Raw genomic sequence first — 17,576 nt, forward strand, 5'->3', positions numbered from 1 at the left:
GAAGATCCCACTTGCCATGGAGCACCTAAGCCCGTGTGCCACAACTATTGAGCCATGCTCTAGAGCCTGCGAGCCACAACTACTGAGCCCGCGTACCACAGCTGCTGAAGCCCGCTCACCTGGAGCCCATGCTCTGCAACAAGAGAAGCCACCGCAGTGAGAAGTCCACGCACCGCAAGGAACAGAAGCCCCCGCTCGCCGCAACTAGAAAAGAGGCCACATGCAGCAACAAAGACCCAACGCAGCCAAAAGTAAAATAAATAAATTTTTTTAAATTAAAAAAAAAAAGAATGAAATCTTGCCATTTGTGGCAACATGGATGGAGCTAGAGGGTATTATGCTACGTGCAATAAGTCAGACAGAGAAAGACAAATACCGTATGATCTCATTTGTATGTGGAATCTAAAAAACAAAACAAATGAACTAATGTCACTAAAGAGAAACAGACTCATAGATACAGAGAACAAACAGGTGGTTGCCAGAAGAGGGTAGGTGGATGAGTGAAATAGGTGAGGGAGATGAAGAGGAACAGATAACCAGTTACAAAATAAATGAGTCATGGGAATGAAATATACAGCATGGGGAATACAGTCAATAACATTATAACTTTGTACGCTGACGGATGGTAACTAGATGGTAACTAGACCATGATTCTTTTCTAACGTATAGAAATATTGATACTGTGCACCTGGACCTAACATAGTGTTGTAGGTCAGTTACACTTGAATTAAAATTTTTTAATTAGAACGAAAAGAATAGTGTGCCTCGTTACCTATAGACACTTAGTCATACAGCAGTTCTCTAGAACATATGCATCCTGTGTAACTGTAACTTTATACCCATGGAACAACTCCCCATTCTCTCCTCCCCCACCCCTGACAATTTATGTTTGACTCTTTTAGGTACCTCGTATAATTGGAAACACACAGTTTTGTCCTTCTGTGACTGACCCATTTCACTTATCATAATGTCTTCTAGTTCTGTCCCCGTTGTCACAAGTGGTAGGATTTCCTACTAATAAGTCTGAATCATATCCTGTGTATATACCACATTTTCTTTATCCATTTCTCTGTTGATGAAAATTTGCATTGTTTTCCTATCTTGGCTCTTGTGAATAATGCTGTAATGAATGTAGAGGTGCATATATCTCTTCTAGATATTGATTTCCTTTTTTTTGACTATACAGGCTATATTATATTATATCACATTATATTACATCATACTACATTACATTCTATTATAATTATTGTGCTTCCCGAATCTTGTGTGTTTTACAAATTGAAGGTTTGCGGCAGCTCTTTGTGGAGCAAGTCTGTTGGCACCGTATTTCCAACAGCAGTTGCTCACTTCTTGTCTTTGTGTCATATTTTAGCAATTCTCACACTATTTCAAACCCTCCATCAGCAAAAAGATTACTACTCGCCGAAGGCTCAGCTGATGGTTAGCATTTTTTAGCAATAAAGTATTTTTAATGTTTTTGTTTGTTTCGGCTGTGCTGCACAGCGTGTGGGATCTCAGTTCCCCGACCGGGGATCAAACCTGCACCCCCTGTATTGGAAGGCGGATTCTTAACCACTGGACCACCAGGGAAGTCCCTAAAGTATTTTTTTTTTAACATCTTTATTGGAGTATAATTGCTTTACAGTGTTGTGTTAGTTTCTGCTGTATAACAAAGTGAATCAGCTGTATGTATACATATATCCCCATATCCCCTCCATCTTGTGTCTCCCTCCCACCCTCCCTATCCCACCCCTCTGGGTGGACAGAAAGCACCGAGCTGATCTCCCTGTGCTATGAGGCTGCTTCCCACTAGCCATCCATTTTATATTTGGTAGTGTATATATGTTCATGCCCCTCTCTCGCTTCGTCCCAGCTTCCCCTTCCCCCTCCCCGTGTCCTCAAGTGCATTCTCTACGTCTGCGTTTTTATTCCTGTCCTGCCACTAGGTTCATCAGAACCACTTTTTTTTTTTCTTTAGATTCCATAAATATGTGTTAGCATACGGTATTTGTTTTTCTCTTTCTGAGTTACTTCACTCTGTTTCACAGACTCTAGGTCCATCCAACTCACTACAAATAGTTCAGTTTCGTTTCTTTTTACGGCTGAGTCATATTCCATTGTATATATGTGCCACATCTTCTTTATCCATTCATCTGTCAATGGACACTTAAGTTGCTTCCATGTCCTGGCTGTTGTAAATAGTGCTGCAGTGAACATTGTGGTACGTGTCTCTCTTTGAATTATGGTTTTCTCAGCATATGTGCCCAGTAGTGGGATTGGAGGATCATAATGGTAGTTCTATTTTTAGTTGTTTTTTTTTTATAAATTTATTTATTTTTATTTATTCATGATTTTTGGCTGTGTTGGGTTTTCGTTGCTGTGCGCAGGCTTTCTCTAGTTGCAGCAAGCAGGCGCTACACTGTTGTGGTGCACGGACTTCTCATTGCGGTGGCTTCTGTTGTTGCAGAGCGCAGGCTCTAGGCGTGCGGGCTCAGTGGGTGTGGCTCTCGGGCTCTAGAGCGCCGGCTCAGTAGTTGTGGCGCACAGGCTTAGTTACCCTGCAGCATGTGGGATCTTCCCGGACCACGGCTCGAACCCGTGTCCCATGTGTTGGGAGGAGGATTCTTAACCACTGCGCCACCAGGGAAGCCCTATTTTTAGTTTTTTAAGGAACCTCCATACTGTTCTCCATAGTGGCTGTATCAGTGTACGTTCTCCCCAACAGTGCAGGAGGAGGGTTCCCTTTTCTCCACACCCTCTCCAGCATTTATTGTTTGTAGATTTTTTGATGATGGCCATTCTGAGTGGTGTGAGGTGATCCCTCATTGTAGTTTTGATTTGCATTTCTCTAATGATTAGTGTTGTTGAGCATCCTTTCACGTGTTTGTTGGCAATCTTATATCTTCTTTGGAGAAATGTCCATTTAGGTCTTGTGTCCATTTTGAAATTGAGTTGTTTGTTTTTTTGATATTGAGCTGCATGAGCCGCTTGTATATTTTGGAGATAAATCCTTTGTCAGTTGCTTCATTTACAAATATTTTCTCCCACTCTGAGGGTTTTTTTTTTTTTGTCTTGTTTATGGTTTCCTTTGCTGTGCAAAAGCTTTTAAGTTTCCCTAGGTCCCATTTGTTTATTTTTGTTTTTATTTCCATTTTTCTAAGAGGTGGGTCAAAAAGGATCTTGCTGTGATTTATGTGATAGAGTGTTCTGCCTGTGTTTTCCTCTAAGAGTTTTATAGTGCCTCGCCTTACATTTAGGCCTTTAATCCATTTTGAGTTTATTTTTGTGTTATGGTGTTAGGTAGTGTTCTCATTTCATTCTTTGACAGTTAGCTGTCCAGTTTTCCCAGCCCCACTTATTGAAGAGGCTGTCGTTTCTCCATTGTATATGCTTGCCTCCTTCATCAAAGATAAGGTGACCATATGTGCGTGGGTTTATCTCTGGGCTTTCTTTTTTTTTTTTTTTTTTTTATAGATTTATTTATTTATTTATTTTTGGCTGCGTTGGGCCTTCATTGCTGCATGCGGGCTTTCTCTAGTTGCAGAGAGCGGGGGCTGCTCTTCATCTGCGGTGCGCGGGCTTCTCATTGCAGTGGCCTCTCTTGTTGCGGAGCACGGGCTCTAGGCGCACAGGCTTCAGTAGTTGTGGCGCGTGGGCTCAGTAGTTTTGGCTTGTGGGCTCTGGAGCGCAGGCTAAGTAGTTGTGGCTCACGGGCTTAGTTGCTCTGGGGCATGTGGGATCCTCCCGGACCAGGGCTCGAACCCGTGTCCCCTGCATTGGCAGGCGGACTCCTAACCACTGCGCCACCAGGGAAGCCCGATCTCTGGGCTTTCTATCCTGTTCCATTGATGTATATTTCTCTTCCCTAAAGTATATTTCAATAAAAGTATGTACATTGTTTTTTTAGACACAAGGCTATCGCACACTTAACAGACTACAGTACAGTGTAAACATAAGTTTTTCATGCACGGGTACACCAAAAAATTCATGTGACTCGCGTTATGGCGGTATTCGCTTCATAGCAGAGTTCTGGAACTGAAGCTGCAATGTCTCTGAGCTGGGCCTGTATACCCAGAAGTGGCATTGCTGGATCATATGGAATTTTTATTTAAAAGATTTTGAGAAAACTCCATACTGTTTTCCACAGTGCCTGCACGATGTTACATTCCTGCCTACAATATGCAAGGGTTACGATTTCTCTACAACCTTGACAACTCTTATGTTTAAAAAGAAATAAAAAATTGTAGCCATTCTAACAGATGTGAGGTAATATCTCATTATGATTTTGATTTGCATTTCCCGGATGATTAGTGACGTTGAGCACCTTTTCATGTACCTGGTGCTGTGTTAAGTATTCCTAACACACATACACAGACACAAAGGGATAGAAGGAATCTTTTGGAAGTGATGAGTATATTACCGTGATGGTGGTGATGGTATCACAGGTGTGTGCATATGTCCAAACTCATCAAGTTATACAAATTAAACCTGGGCTGGATTTTGTATATCAGTTATACGTAAATAAAGCTGTAAAAGCCCAGCAACAAGTGGTGTGTTTCCTGAGCCGGTGAAGCCCAGGTACATCTTTTCTCCTCTCCCAGGGGTGAACCCACCCAAGCAGCCATTGAACTTGGCTCACTTTCCGTTTCTTTAGTTTCCCCTTCTATTACTTTTGTGTTTCTGCTTTGTTTTCAGATTACAGCTAAGTGCTTCCCCATTTGTAGCAGCAGTGATTCTGAGTTTGGCTCTGTCGTTTGAAGACTTTCGATGGTCTCTCCAAAGCGATTAAGTTTCTACAGAACTAATCTCAGTTAGGTGAGAGGTGACAGAGGATCTGGTTTGTTAGTCTTTTCTTAGTCTTTTCTGTTTGTCTATTTGTCTACTTTGACAAGCTCAAATCAGTTAAGAATCTCTTGCCCCATGGGAGGAGAACGGCTCTTTAATCTCTAGACTGGTGAGTGTTTATTCCTGACCGATGTCTAAGACTTTAGAATTGAAGGTAAAAGTTCCATTTCTCTGTATGTCTGTGTGTCTGTAATTCATAAAGGTCTTTACCTCTGACAGTGTATGTAATGTTTTCCTACTTCTGTATCTATTAAAGTAGATTGTAGAGTCTCTTAAATTAAAGGGTTTCTGTCCTGATTGGCTTACAAAGATACAAATGTGCTTATAAAAATTATGTATCCCTAAAATTCTCAGAGAGAAAGGAGTTTGAACTTCTGATACTTTAAATGTGCTAGAAAAGTATTCTTACGGAAATCACGTCAGGGAATTCCCTGGCGGTGCAGTGGTTAGGACTCGGTGCTTTCACTGCCAGGGTCCGGGTTCAGTCTGTGGTCAGGGAACTAAGATCCAGCAAGCCTCTTGGTGCAGCCAAAAAAACAAAAAAACGAAAAAATCAACTCAGAAATTTAAAGACTTCAAGTTTACATAATTTAGGTAAATCTTTGGCAAATGAAGCTAGTTTAATATTTTTGGTTTAATAAAAAGTTACTCCTATCTTATTTATCAGTATTAGGCATACATTGAAAACAATTCTACTTGGGTGTGTTCTTCGTAAATTTATAGAGGTGTACCCATCAAATAAGCTAACATTACTTCTACTTAATATTTAAGGTTATGAAAAATGTAAATTTGTGTTTAGCCACATTTAATTATTCTTCTGACAAACTTTATTTCAACAGTAACTATGTTTTGTACTGTGTTAGCTTGTTGATACATTCCAAGACCTTTAGCTTACGTAAACCCTTGAACTGATATTAAATTGTGTTACTTACTGGATAATCATTGGATACCGAGGTCATTTCTAAGCAAGACAGAAACCTGAAACGTTGATCACTAAGCATAATCTCAAGTTCTATGCTCTTGCTGCATATTTTTATTTGTTACCTAGAGGCTATATCTGTGGGTGTGTTAATGAATGTGTTTGTCTCTGGCACTTGGAGAAGTTATGTAAGGGATGTTTGTGGCTTCGTAAAGTTGTGTTACGTGTGTTCATGAGCTCTGCTAGCCTACAATGCTGGTGTGTGATGGGCAGTTGTCAGTTATTCACTCCTAGTTTTCTTTGTGCAATGGAAGTAACTTTGGTTCAAAGTTATTATGAATATAGTATGAATGAGGCTTGAGCAATAGTAATGTTATCGGCTGGAACAGAACTCAGGTGCAGCTGCTCATCGCTCAGAAGTCAATGTTCCAGAGACAAGGGTTGGTGGAAGAAGAAAGATGCTTTATTTAGGAAGCTGGCAACCTGGGAAGATGGTGGACTAGTGTCCCCCAAAGCATCTCCCAGTTGCCAGTTAGAGGGGAAAGGGGTTTATAGGGAAAAGATGGGAAGTCTCTGGGCTGTGCAGGTGGGGGCTACATGCAGAGTAGCACAGTCAGCTCTGACCATCATCTTGACATTGGTCGTGCAGTGGTGTGGTCAGTGTCATGTTGATTGTTTCCAGCATGGTTAATCTTCAAGTCCAGTGTTAGTTTGTTCCCATTTCCTTGAGGCCAGTTCCTGGAATTGTGTAAGCCATTGGTTCAGGTCTGCTCAAGATGGAGCAGCTTATGTCATAGCTCCAGTCTGGTCATCATACAGTTAGCTCTCTCCTCTTGTAGCGGTTTTAGTATCTGCAAAACAAGTTAGGAATGTGTCTCTGACACTGTTACTTATGTCCTTGGGGAGGAACTAAAGATTCTGTGACTGCTGTTGTCCTAATCGTGAACTGCTTGAACCTGTTGTTTTCTGACTCAGGGGAGGCCTGGGAGACTGCAGCTGTTTTACAAGCAAGAGGCAGGGGACATGGAAGGGCCCTGCAGGGTCCTGCTTGGTTCCAACAACCGAGGGGTACAACTTTGTATGCAAGATGATGAGGTGTAGTTTTGTTTATTAACAGGAACAAAAATAGTTTCGTCCTAAAGTAAATTGACCGATTGTTCCAGCACCAGAAAGAGGATAGTGAAGGACACCACCTGAATGAATGTAGAAAGTTGTAGGAGATTGGTGGAAAGGGAATTGTATTTGTCTCAGCCGAAGGTGGCTCAGTTTTGATGTTTATTGCAGAGATTTTCAAAAAAGAGCTTATGGTTCTCTTAAGTATCAAATATTATATTGATGCAAAGCTGGAGTTTGGTTTTCTCTCTGTAAAAATGATATATATTTTCGTGGAGTATTGGTCTCCTTAATAAGTGGTTGGAAAAGTTGTTCTCTAAATCTGCCTAAACAGCAGAGATTCTGTATCTCACTGGAAGAGCTTTCTGCACCTAGTTCTGAATTCATCCGGCCGCCTTATTTTCTTGAAAATAAATGCACAGGGACTTCCCTGGTGGTGCAGCGGTTAAGAATCTGCCTGCCAGTGCAGGGCACACGGGTTTGAGCCCTGGTCCGGGAAGATCCCACATGCTTTTAGAAACTAGAGCACGGAGAGAGTGAGGTCATATGAAATTTGAAACGCTAAATATTGTCATAGTTTTAAGCAGTTTGAAGATTGCTGGAAGAAATGATTTGTCATTCATTCAAGTAATACACATTTGAGGAATACTTGCAAAAAGTAAACAATAAAAAATCCTCTAGAGCCCGCGAGCCACAACTACTGGAACCCACGTGCCTAGAGCCCATGCTCCGCAACAAGAGAAGCCATCGCATTGAGCAGCCGACGCACCACAACGAAGAGTAGCCCCCGCTCACCGCAACTAGAGAAAGCCTACGTGCAACAGCGAAGACCCAACGCAGAGAAAAATAAATAAATAAATAAATAAATAATTAAAAAAAAGAAAATAAATGCACAACAAAATTTCTGCGTTTCTGAGAAAGTTAAGCTTCCTTAAAACTGTGTTCCTTTTGGTCTGGTTTTTTCTCTTTAAAGTGTACTGTCAGGAATTCCCTGGCATTTCAGGGGTTAGGACTGTGCGCTTCCACTGCTAGAGGCCTGTTTTTGATCCCTGGTCAGGGAACTAAGATCCCGCAAGCTGCGTGGCACGGCCGAAAAAACAGCAAAGACAAAATCATCATAACTTTAGCCGTTAAACGAAGTCCAGGGCCTTTAGTTCCTCCTCAAGGGCTATTGGGTAATATTCTGAGCTAGGTCCTTGGAGCTGTTTTGCAGAGACTGAAACCCCCAGCATGTGGAAGAAGTTAACTGCATGCTGCCCACAAGCACGCAGACCCCAGACCAGTTGGAAGCAGAAGGCTGATGATGTTGAGTCCCCGCTACCTCACCACCAACCAATCAGAAGAATGTCCGTAAGCTGATCACGCACCCTGTAACCCGGTCTTCAACATGCAGCCCCTTTCTCTTTTCCCTATATAGTCCTCAAGCAAAACCTCAGGAGGGGAGAGTAGGTTCTTTGGAACGAGTCCACCTTCTCACCTGGGCTGCCGGCTTCCTCAGTAAAGCCGTGTTTCCTTTTACCCAACACTTGTCTCTCAGTATTGGAGTCCTGAATGATGCAAGATCTGCCTCATCTTCTGTAGTTTTTCCTCCATGAAAAAGAATTCAGGATTATTTTTCAGAGTTAAGAAATGTGGTTGGATAATCACAACGCCATTAAGCCACACCTCGTTGGGCAGCAAACAGGCGAAGCACACTGGTAATGACCACACACATCATGATTGTGAGAAGACTTTCATCTTTATTATATTTCCCCAAAAGCTGCATTGCACGGTACTCTTTAATAATCTAAAATAACATACAAACTCGTTGAGACGAGTTAAAAACTTACGGCTGAATTCCCACAATTCAGTAATGAGAACTAAAAATATACAAATTTATGCTTACAAGAATTGGGAGGAAATACCCACCTAGCTATAAGTAGAATGGAAATATTATGTAATAGATAAAATGTATATTATGTAATAGATAAAAGCAAAAATCTCTCTTGAAAATGTGAATAAAATTGTATATAGGTGTAAATATACAACAGCTGTAATACTCATCACAAAACTTGGTGGGAATAAGATGTTTCACAATGAAGACTATTTCAAAACTATTTAAAATACATCTATAAATATAAAGTATAAAAATACAATAATTTTATAGGTGACATTTTCAAAATAAGCCAGTGAAGGTTAAGTCATCAGTCATGACCGTGGGGCTCTAATTATATATTTTAAAGTTATTCCCTCCTGTTCTGAGCCCCCTACACGCCACCTTCAAAGGCTTCTAGACTGGGGCAAAGGAGTGTGTGAAAAAATGGGACCTCCAGTGTTCATCTCAGGGGAGATTTGAATGAAATGATCTGCAAATTGGGGTGGTGCCTTCCAAAGGGATGGAACGTGACAGAACCCTGATTTCTTATTGTCCTGCCACAGACTCCTAGAAGCATGCCCCGCTCCCAGGAGTGTGACACGAAAACTCTCTTGAGCTCGTTCTAGAAGACGCTGGGTTCTTCCCGATCATCTGCACAAGAGGCTTCTCCCTCCCTTCCTCACGGCTGTCGTCAGCGTGTGGATTGACCTCCTGTGCAACATCCTCATCTCTCCTGGGCTCTGTGATCTGGAAGTAAGAGAAGGAGCAAGGACGTCAGATTTCAAAGTGGCAACTGTCCAGGTACAAAGGTTTTCTTTCACATTCTTAGTTCTCACCAGGATTGAGACTCATTTACGATTGCAGTTTTATCTCAAATTCTCCATTCGGAGCCCCACTCCTGCACCGTTCATTGTTTTCAAGTGCGATTCTTGGAGTGTGGTGAGCCTGACTGCAAAAGCTCCTGAAGACACCTACGGCCAGGCCCCGTCATCTGCTTTGTAGCCAGGCCTCCGGGTGACTCTGCTCCGGGAGCTGGCCTTTGGAGAGCGCTGCTTTAGTCTCCGCGCACCTCGGTCCTCTGGCGCCACTTAAGTTCGGAACTTGGAGCCACACTGCGGACATCACTGACCGCCCAGCATCGTGGACCAGGAGACCTGCTGCCTGATCCCTAACCCTAATCCTGGATCCTAATGTCTATTGTATTATTAACTTTTAATTGACTTATTTTCTTTATTTTATTTTTGGCTGCATTGGGTCTTTGTTGCTGCGCGTGGGCTTTCTGTAGTTGTGAGTGAGGACCACCCTCCGTTGCTTCTCATGACGCTTCTCTTGTGGCGGAGCACGGGCTCTAGGCGCACAGGCTCAGTAGTTGTGGCTTGCGGGCTCTAGAGTACACAGGCTCAGTAGTTGTGGCTCGTGGGCTCTAGAGCGCAGGCTCAGTAGTTGTGGCGCACGGGCTTAGTTGCTCGGCGGCATGCGGGGTCTTCCCGGACGAGGGCTCGAACCCGTGTGCCCTGCGTTGGCAGGCGGATTCTTAACCACTGAGCCACCAGGGAAGTCCCTGGATCCTAATGTTTAAATAATCGTCAGTCCTAAACTTGGTTAGTGTTATGGGCTGAATGTTTGTGTCCCCCCAAATTCTTATGTTGAAGTCTTAAAATCTTAACCGCTAAGGGGCTGGTATTAGGAGGGTGGGGGTCTTTGGGAGGTTATTAGGTCATGGGGTAGAGCCCTCATGAATGAGATTATTGCCCTTGTAATAGAGACTGTGGTCTGTTGTTTATAAGCCACGCAGTCTGTAGTATCTTGTTAGGGCAGGTCGAACGGACTAAGGCAGCTAGTTTGCCAGATTTCAACCAAATGTTTGCTGAATCCTCTGCCCACATCTAGAACTCTAATGTGTCCATTGTAACAAGCCATGCTGAAGATGGCATTCCTTAACCTTCACTCGTTCTGATAAACCGTCTTGACCGTAAAGTTGAGGGGGAAAAGGTGAATTGTACAAGAGGAGTCATTGGTCCAGAAGTGGTGAGTCAGGGGAAGTAAAGAGTCACAGGTGATCTGGCCGTAAGCAATTGGAAAGTAAATTTGGATGAAAATAAAGCTAGTCATAATTGGTCTTTTCTTATTGAACGTGTAGGCTGTTGCATCTAATATCCTGTTTGTAGACATTTACTTTGTGGTAGGTAAATCCTAGAACCCATATCCCTGAGGGATGTAAGGCCAAAAATGAATTAAAAAGAGAAACTCGAAACACCGTATATGGAAAACAATCACCATCTCATCAGAGCTGTGATTTGGACCCCACTGCTTTGGGTGAAGTGACTTCAGTGAGACCCATGCGTCTGTGACAGACTGGTTTCCCCGAGGTCTGGCGCCCACGGGCCCCACGGTGCTGGTGTGTGTGTGTGGCTGTGAGGCCGCGGCTGGGCGCTGAGTCGGCGTGTGGCTGTGTGCCCGGCTGGCCCCCTTCCCAGCGTGAGAGGTGAGGTGGGTCCAGCAGTGGGATTCCTCCGATTTCCTCAGTAAGCAACGCGTCATTCCGCCCGCACCTTTGCGGACGCAGACCTACCTTTGCGCAGGCCGATGACCTCAGGCCTGCGTGGTCCCGGGGCCTCTAGGGCAAGAGGGCGCGATCTCTTCCCCACACCCAGAGCTCTGGATCAAAAGCCTGGATCTGGAAAGACAAACAGCCCCTGGAAGTGAGGATGACGCTGCCTCCCCGTGCCCCGCGTCCGGTTCTTTCTCGTCCGTCCCCAAGTCCCAGACCGAATCCCCGATGATCCCCACCTCCTCTCCGGCCCTGCCCCTCCCCCAGACCGCCACAGCCCACCCACCTGCTCGCACTCTTCCCGAGTGACCCTAGCGTTCCAGCCCATGGAACGGATGAACTGGAGACGCAGTTTGTGGAACAAGGGACGCTGGGAGCGGTTCTTTCCATAGAGGAACGAAAAGATGGCCTGTTTGGGGGCCTGGTTGTCCTCTTCCATGTCGTTGGCCACATAGCTGGGGAAAGACATCAGGTGGCTGTCATCAGCACAGGAAGGGCCTCCACTTGAGATCAGCTTCCCAGAAAAGAGGCAGGCTGAGCATCCTGACACGACCCACCCAGCCCTGCCCAGCGTCCCCGAGAGCCGCCCAGTCGTCAAGGCGCCACTGCCAGGCAGGACCTTCGGAAGGGTGCCTCTCACACCTTGATGATGCGGACAAAATCCAAACCCCCTGTTCCCTTCAACTTGTTGTATGGGCACACACCTCTCTCCCTATGTTGTAGGTGTATGTACAGTTCCTGAGGGCAGGAGCTGATCTGATCTATTTCTGCATTCATCCCTCTCCTACCAAATGACACATTTAGGGCTTGGTTCATCTTGATGCATTAATTCAACAGCCTTTTGTGAATCTCTGTTCCCACCACCTCATATTCCCCAGCATGTAGGGTGTACTTTATAAGGTTTCATTTTATGAATGAATGAATGAATGAATGAATGAACATTTTATCTCGTAGCCAAATGCAATACTGATTACCTCGAAGACTCACAATAACAAACATTCGCAAAATGAAAAGAATTGTGCTGAGTGTTTTGGGAATGCATGGACATTTTGACAAGACCTGCCTTCCACATTGTGTCTAGTCTAATGGGACTGGGGAAGGGGAAGGGGGGAGATAAGAAATGACTGTAATGCAAAGCATCACATTCTAATACGATTTTAAGTAAAGTGCCTCCGGGATGCAGAAGTTAGGGAGATCAGACATCGTGAAGGTTTTGGTGTTTGAACCCACTTTAAGGATAGGGTCATTTTCTTCAGGTAAATGTGTGGGAAAGATCCCTGGACAGAAAAGCACGATAGAAACTTAGAGGGCAGGGTATTTGGAAGGAACAGTGACACAAAGGAATAAAGTATCAGGACAGTGTGATGGAGATTGCAGAGAGAGTTGAATTCCAACCCAGAACTCTGGCCTTGATTTGGCACGTAATTAGCCAATGACATTGTGTGAAGCGGTCAGACCTGGGTTTTGGAAGGACATTCAGGCAAATAGAGCCGACTGGCTTGGGAGACGTGGAAGAAACATCATTGGGGAGCATTTTCCACCAGGTCCGCGCTATGTGATAAGGGCCCCGATTGTGGCATTTGTCGTGGGAACGCAGAAACGGAAGATAATCACACTTGGTGCTGATGTGGGAAGACCCGAGACCGGAGAATCAGAACCGGAAACGTCTCAAGTCTGTTTACTTGTGGGCAGGATGGTGTCAGTTCTTTCTTCCTCTCCTCTTAGGAAGGTTTCGTGTTTTGCTTTGTTTCGTTCAGTGTTTTAATTGACATTAGGGCAGTTTGTTTTGACAATGAATGGTATAAAAAACATAACTTGGTTTGAAAAAGAAACCACTCTGCCGTAATCCTGTCATTTTCACAGCCAGAGTAAACGGTACAGAGGGGTTTCAAAAGATAGATGAAAGGTCAGAGCCCCAGGTCTCTCCCTGCGCCCTCCCAGGGTGTTGAATATTGATGGAGGGGATGGAGCAAGATACTCACAGAGCTATAAAGAAATGGATTCTCTGGAATTGCCAGGAGAAGAGCCCGGCCCGGCTGAAATAAGCTATCACCATCGACAGGAGGTACTGATGGAAAGAGGGAAAAAAACGTAGGAGAGAGGTCACATCGTGGAAGAGGAAAAACAGTGGGGTAAGGGAGCAGGGGACGAGGAATGGGTGGTGTCACTTGGAGAAGAGACCCCCGTGTTGGGTGAGCCTGATCATTTGGGGGAGGGGAGGGGACAGAAGGTCAGAGTTTGCGGCGCTCCAAGGATGGGAGGCTGTGGGTTTGAGGGCGTGGACTTAGGGCTGCTGGCACTGGACGGTGTTTGATGAACCGGAGCCAAGGCGAGTCCCCAGGAGCTGAGAGGAGAGGGGACTTAGGCAGCACCCACCAAAGGGGCACACCTGGGGCTCAGATCCCAGAGGGGACCTCGAGGCCCCTGGAGGGAAGTGTTGACAAGGCATCAGGTTGGGAGGGGAGTGGAAACGTGGGTGTAGAAAGCACCCCGCGTGCCCACCCAGGACAGGCGCTGGAGCAGGAATCCATCTCAGTGGGGGACTTACCTTGTCAGATACTTGCAGGTTTTTGTCCCAGGCGAGGAATTTCCTAATGACGGGATCCTCTGGGAAAAGAGGGCAGATGTTTGCCAGTGGGAACAGGGCTGTCGTGGGAGCATTCCAGAGCCAAGAGGGAGAACCACGCCCCCCCTGGGGAAATGCCAAGATGTGGCCCAGGGTGAAGCTGATGGGAAGAGGGGAGGGAAGACCATTCACTGTGGGAGGAAAAGGGGTGACTCCCCTTCGAGGGGGGCCGAGTGACAGGGAGTGATGCCCCTTCATCATGCATTCACGTACCAGTGCAGAGGGCATCGAGTTACTCACAGCCAGTTTCTCAATTGACAGTCACGTCAGGGAGCGAAGGTGGCTTGTCAGCCCCACCTCCCCCCCAACCCCCCCCCCCCCCCCCCCGCGCCGTCCCACGCCAGTAAGATTCAAAAGGCCAGTAAGAGCTAGAGTCTCAGGGGTACAGTTGAAACCAAGCGAACCTAATCCTGTATCATTTCTAAATCTAACCCAGTCTTGTATCATTTGTGAGTCTAACCTAATCCTGTATCATTTATGTGTCCCCTGTGTCCTTTATCCGTAGACAGTCCGCCAGGGACGGAGAGCGCCCCAAGTAGCAGGGAATTCTTTTCCATTGGGAAAGTGTAGTCATTGGAAGTTTTGGTTTGTTTGTTTTTCAAGTATAGGATTGGAGGGTGCTGGGCGGGGAGGGGGTGGGTGCTGGTCCTTACCGAGCATCCTGTTGAAGACCTCGTGGTGCTCAGGCAGCACTGAAGACACCCGCTGTCGCTTGAGTTTCATCTTGAGCCCAATCAGCCAGTCCACGACCCAGGTGTCCTGGGCCTCAGTGGCCGGCTCGCCCTCCTCCTCCTCCTCTCTGAACGCCACTGACCTCTTCCTCTTACAGCCAGGGCGCTGAGGCGGGGAGCTGCAGCCGGCCCAGGGGGCTGAGAAAAGACAAGAGACTACAATAGGACGTTCTCATCTTGGGAGTTCAGCCACTGGTGACCACCCAACCCCACCCCGACTCCGCCTCCCCCCCGAAACACCCCTACCCTTTTCAGTCTCATAGACCTCTGACCTTGCCCCAAGTCATCTTTCCATCTTTCTCTGTCCATATCTACCTATCCCTCCCCTGACTCATTTTGTCATTTTTCCAGCTTCCTGTCCTGAAAACTCTTTCTCATGGTAGATAATTTCTCCCACTAGGAAAAAAGAAGAAAAAGAACCCTCCCCTTGTTTCCTCTCTTCCCCTCTCTCATCCTTGGATCTCATCTCCTAACCCTCTTTCTTGCTTCCCAGGGTTTCCGTGTCCCCAGCTCCTGTCCGCTCCTCCCTCAATCCCTGGCTTTCCGAATGTCTCCCTTCTTTCATAGGCACCTGACGCAGGTGCTCCTTCCCGACCTCTGTACCCTTTCCTCCTTACTGGTCAAGCCTCTGAAATTCCTTCTCGTGCCAGCTCCCTCACCTGACGGTCCTGGTCTTTCTTCGTTGACAGTCACCTCCAGGGGGTACCCTGAGGAGCTGGGCTGGGAGTCCTGGTCCTCAACCTGGGAACTCGGTTGACGACTGGCCATGATTTCTCCCAAACTCTTCCCTTCCTCAAAGCCTGGACTCTGCTTTGTCCCAACTCTTCTTCTGGACTTGGGCAAAACACAAGTGGTCGTCCCTTCTCCAAGCTGCGGGGCAACTGGCAGTGGAGAAAAGCTCTGGCGAGATGCTATTGTCCACCTCTGCTGCCGAGCGCCACGGAGTCTGGTCCTTCCAATCAGGAAGGTCGGAAGCCTGTGACGTCATCATGGGTCATTCCAACCTGGCCACCAGTTTGAATGAAAACACAAGTAACTGTCAGACCTATGTGTGCACTTGTCCCAGAGATCAGGGGAAAATGGTATCTCCTGCCACTGACCCAACCTCTGCCCGTCCTCCAAAACCCCCCTCAAGGTGTCCGGACCCCTCTTTACCGCTTCCCAGCAGGTGCGCTGTCCTCTCCCTGCTGGACTCTCCCCCTCGCTCCCGTTCCTTTTCCACGGCCTGGTGGGAGAGTGGGGAGAGGGACAAGGAAACTTAGGGGAAGCAGCAACGGTTAAGCCTTATAAGAGTGAGAGAAGTATGTAAAAAAAAGATCCCAGGTGCACTGACTGACTGGATTGAAAAGTTACGTTAAAACACGCAGTTTGGCAAAGCTCTTCTGCTCAATGTGTACTGACACTGTGTTCAGAATTCTGTACTGGGGGAGCACACGCCCGCCACCCTCAGGCACCTTTGAGTCCAAGAGCCATTCTGAGAAGCTAAAATCAGAGAGAAGTACAGGTGCTCACGCACCCTTCAAAGGGGGTCTACAAACAAACACAAAACAACAAAAAAGGGCACCTTTGGATTTCACAAAGTCCATGGATTGTCCAAAGCCTGCCCCTCGATTCCAATTAAGAAATTCTAGTCTACTTACCAAAAAGTTTTTTTTTTTAAACATCTCTATTGGAGTATAATTGCTTTACAATGGTGTGTTAGTTTCTGCTTTATAACGAAGTGAATCAGTTATACATACACATATGTTCCCATATCTCTTTCCTCTTGCATCTCCCTTCCTCCCACCCTCCCTATCCCACCCCTCTAGGTGGTCGCAAAGCACCGAGCTGACCTCCCTGTGCTATGCGGCTGCTTCCCACTAGCTATCTATTTTACGTTTGGTAGTGTATATATGTCCATGCCACTCTCTCACCCTGTCACATCTCACCCCTCCCCCTCCCCATATCCTCAAGTCCCTTCTCTAGTAGGTCTGTGTCTTTATTCCCATCTTGCCACTAGGTTCTTCATGACCTTTTTTTTTTTCCCTTAGATTCCATATATATGTGTTAGCATACTGTATTTGTTTTTCTCTTTCTGACTTACTTCACTCTGTATGACAGACTCTAACTCCATCCACCTCACTACAAATACCTCCATTTCATTTCTTTTTGTGGCTGAGTAATATTCCATTGTGTATCTGTGCCACATCTTCTTTATCCCTTCATCCGATGATGGACACTTAGGTTGCTTCCATGTCCTGGCTATTGTAAATAGAGCTGCAATGAACATCTTGGTACATGACTCTTTTTGAATTATGGTTTTCTCAGGGTATATGCCCAGTAGTGGGATTGCTGGGTCGTATGGTAGTTCTATTTTTAGTTTTTAAAGGAACCTCCATACTGTTCTCCATAGTGGCTGTGTCAGTGTACGTTCCCAGAAACAGTGCAGGAGGAGGGTTCCCTTTTCTCCACACCCTCTCCAGCATTTATTGTTTGTAGATTTTTTGATGATGGCCGTTCTGAGTGGTGTGAGGTGATACCTCATTGTCGTTTTGATTTGCATTTCTCTAATGATTAGTGTTGTTGAGCATCCTTTTCACGTGTTTGTTAGCAATCTTCTATCTTCTTTGGAGAAACGTCCATTTAGGTCTTGTGTCCATTTTTGGATTGAGTTGTTTGTTTTTTTGATATTGAGCTGCGTGAGCTGCTTGTATATTTTGGAGATGAATCCTTTGTCAGTTGCTTCGTTTACAAATATTTTCTCCCACTCTGAGGGTTGTTTTTTTGTCTTGTTTATGGTTTCCTTTGCTGTGCAAAAGCTTTTACGTTTCCTTAGGTCCCATTTGTTTATTTTTGTTTTTATTTCCATTTTTCTAAGAGATGGGTCAAAAAGGATCTTGCTGTGATTTATGTGATAGAGTGTTCTGCCTATGTTTTCCTCTAAGAGTTTTCTAGTG

General features: G+C 45.6%; 2 protein-coding genes across 11 annotated transcripts in view; one reads left to right on the forward strand and one right to left on the reverse strand.

The window, feature by feature from the left end:
* ZNF12 (zinc finger protein 12) overlaps positions 1-17,576 on the forward strand; it is a 92,914-nt gene that overhangs the window by 9,149 nt on the left and 66,189 nt on the right. The gene's annotated exons all lie outside the window — the stretch shown is intronic.
* LOC103012106 (uncharacterized) overlaps positions 9,398-17,576 on the reverse strand; it is a 48,321-nt gene continuing 40,142 nt past the window's right edge. Inside the window, 8 exon segments of the mRNA XM_057528704.1 lie at positions 9,398-9,479; positions 11,305-11,409; positions 11,570-11,738; positions 13,266-13,351; positions 13,832-13,890; positions 14,563-14,778; positions 15,300-15,521; positions 15,796-15,865. Of these exon segments, the coding sequence (XP_057384687.1) occupies positions 11,350-11,409; positions 11,570-11,738; positions 13,266-13,351; positions 13,832-13,890; positions 14,563-14,778; positions 15,300-15,521; positions 15,796-15,865 (882 nt within the window). The 3' untranslated portion in view covers positions 9,398-9,479; positions 11,305-11,349.

Source organism: Balaenoptera acutorostrata, chromosome 15, assembly GCF_949987535.1.
Source record: "Balaenoptera acutorostrata chromosome 15, mBalAcu1.1, whole genome shotgun sequence".
NCBI lineage: Eukaryota > Metazoa > Chordata > Mammalia > Artiodactyla > Balaenopteridae > Balaenoptera > Balaenoptera acutorostrata.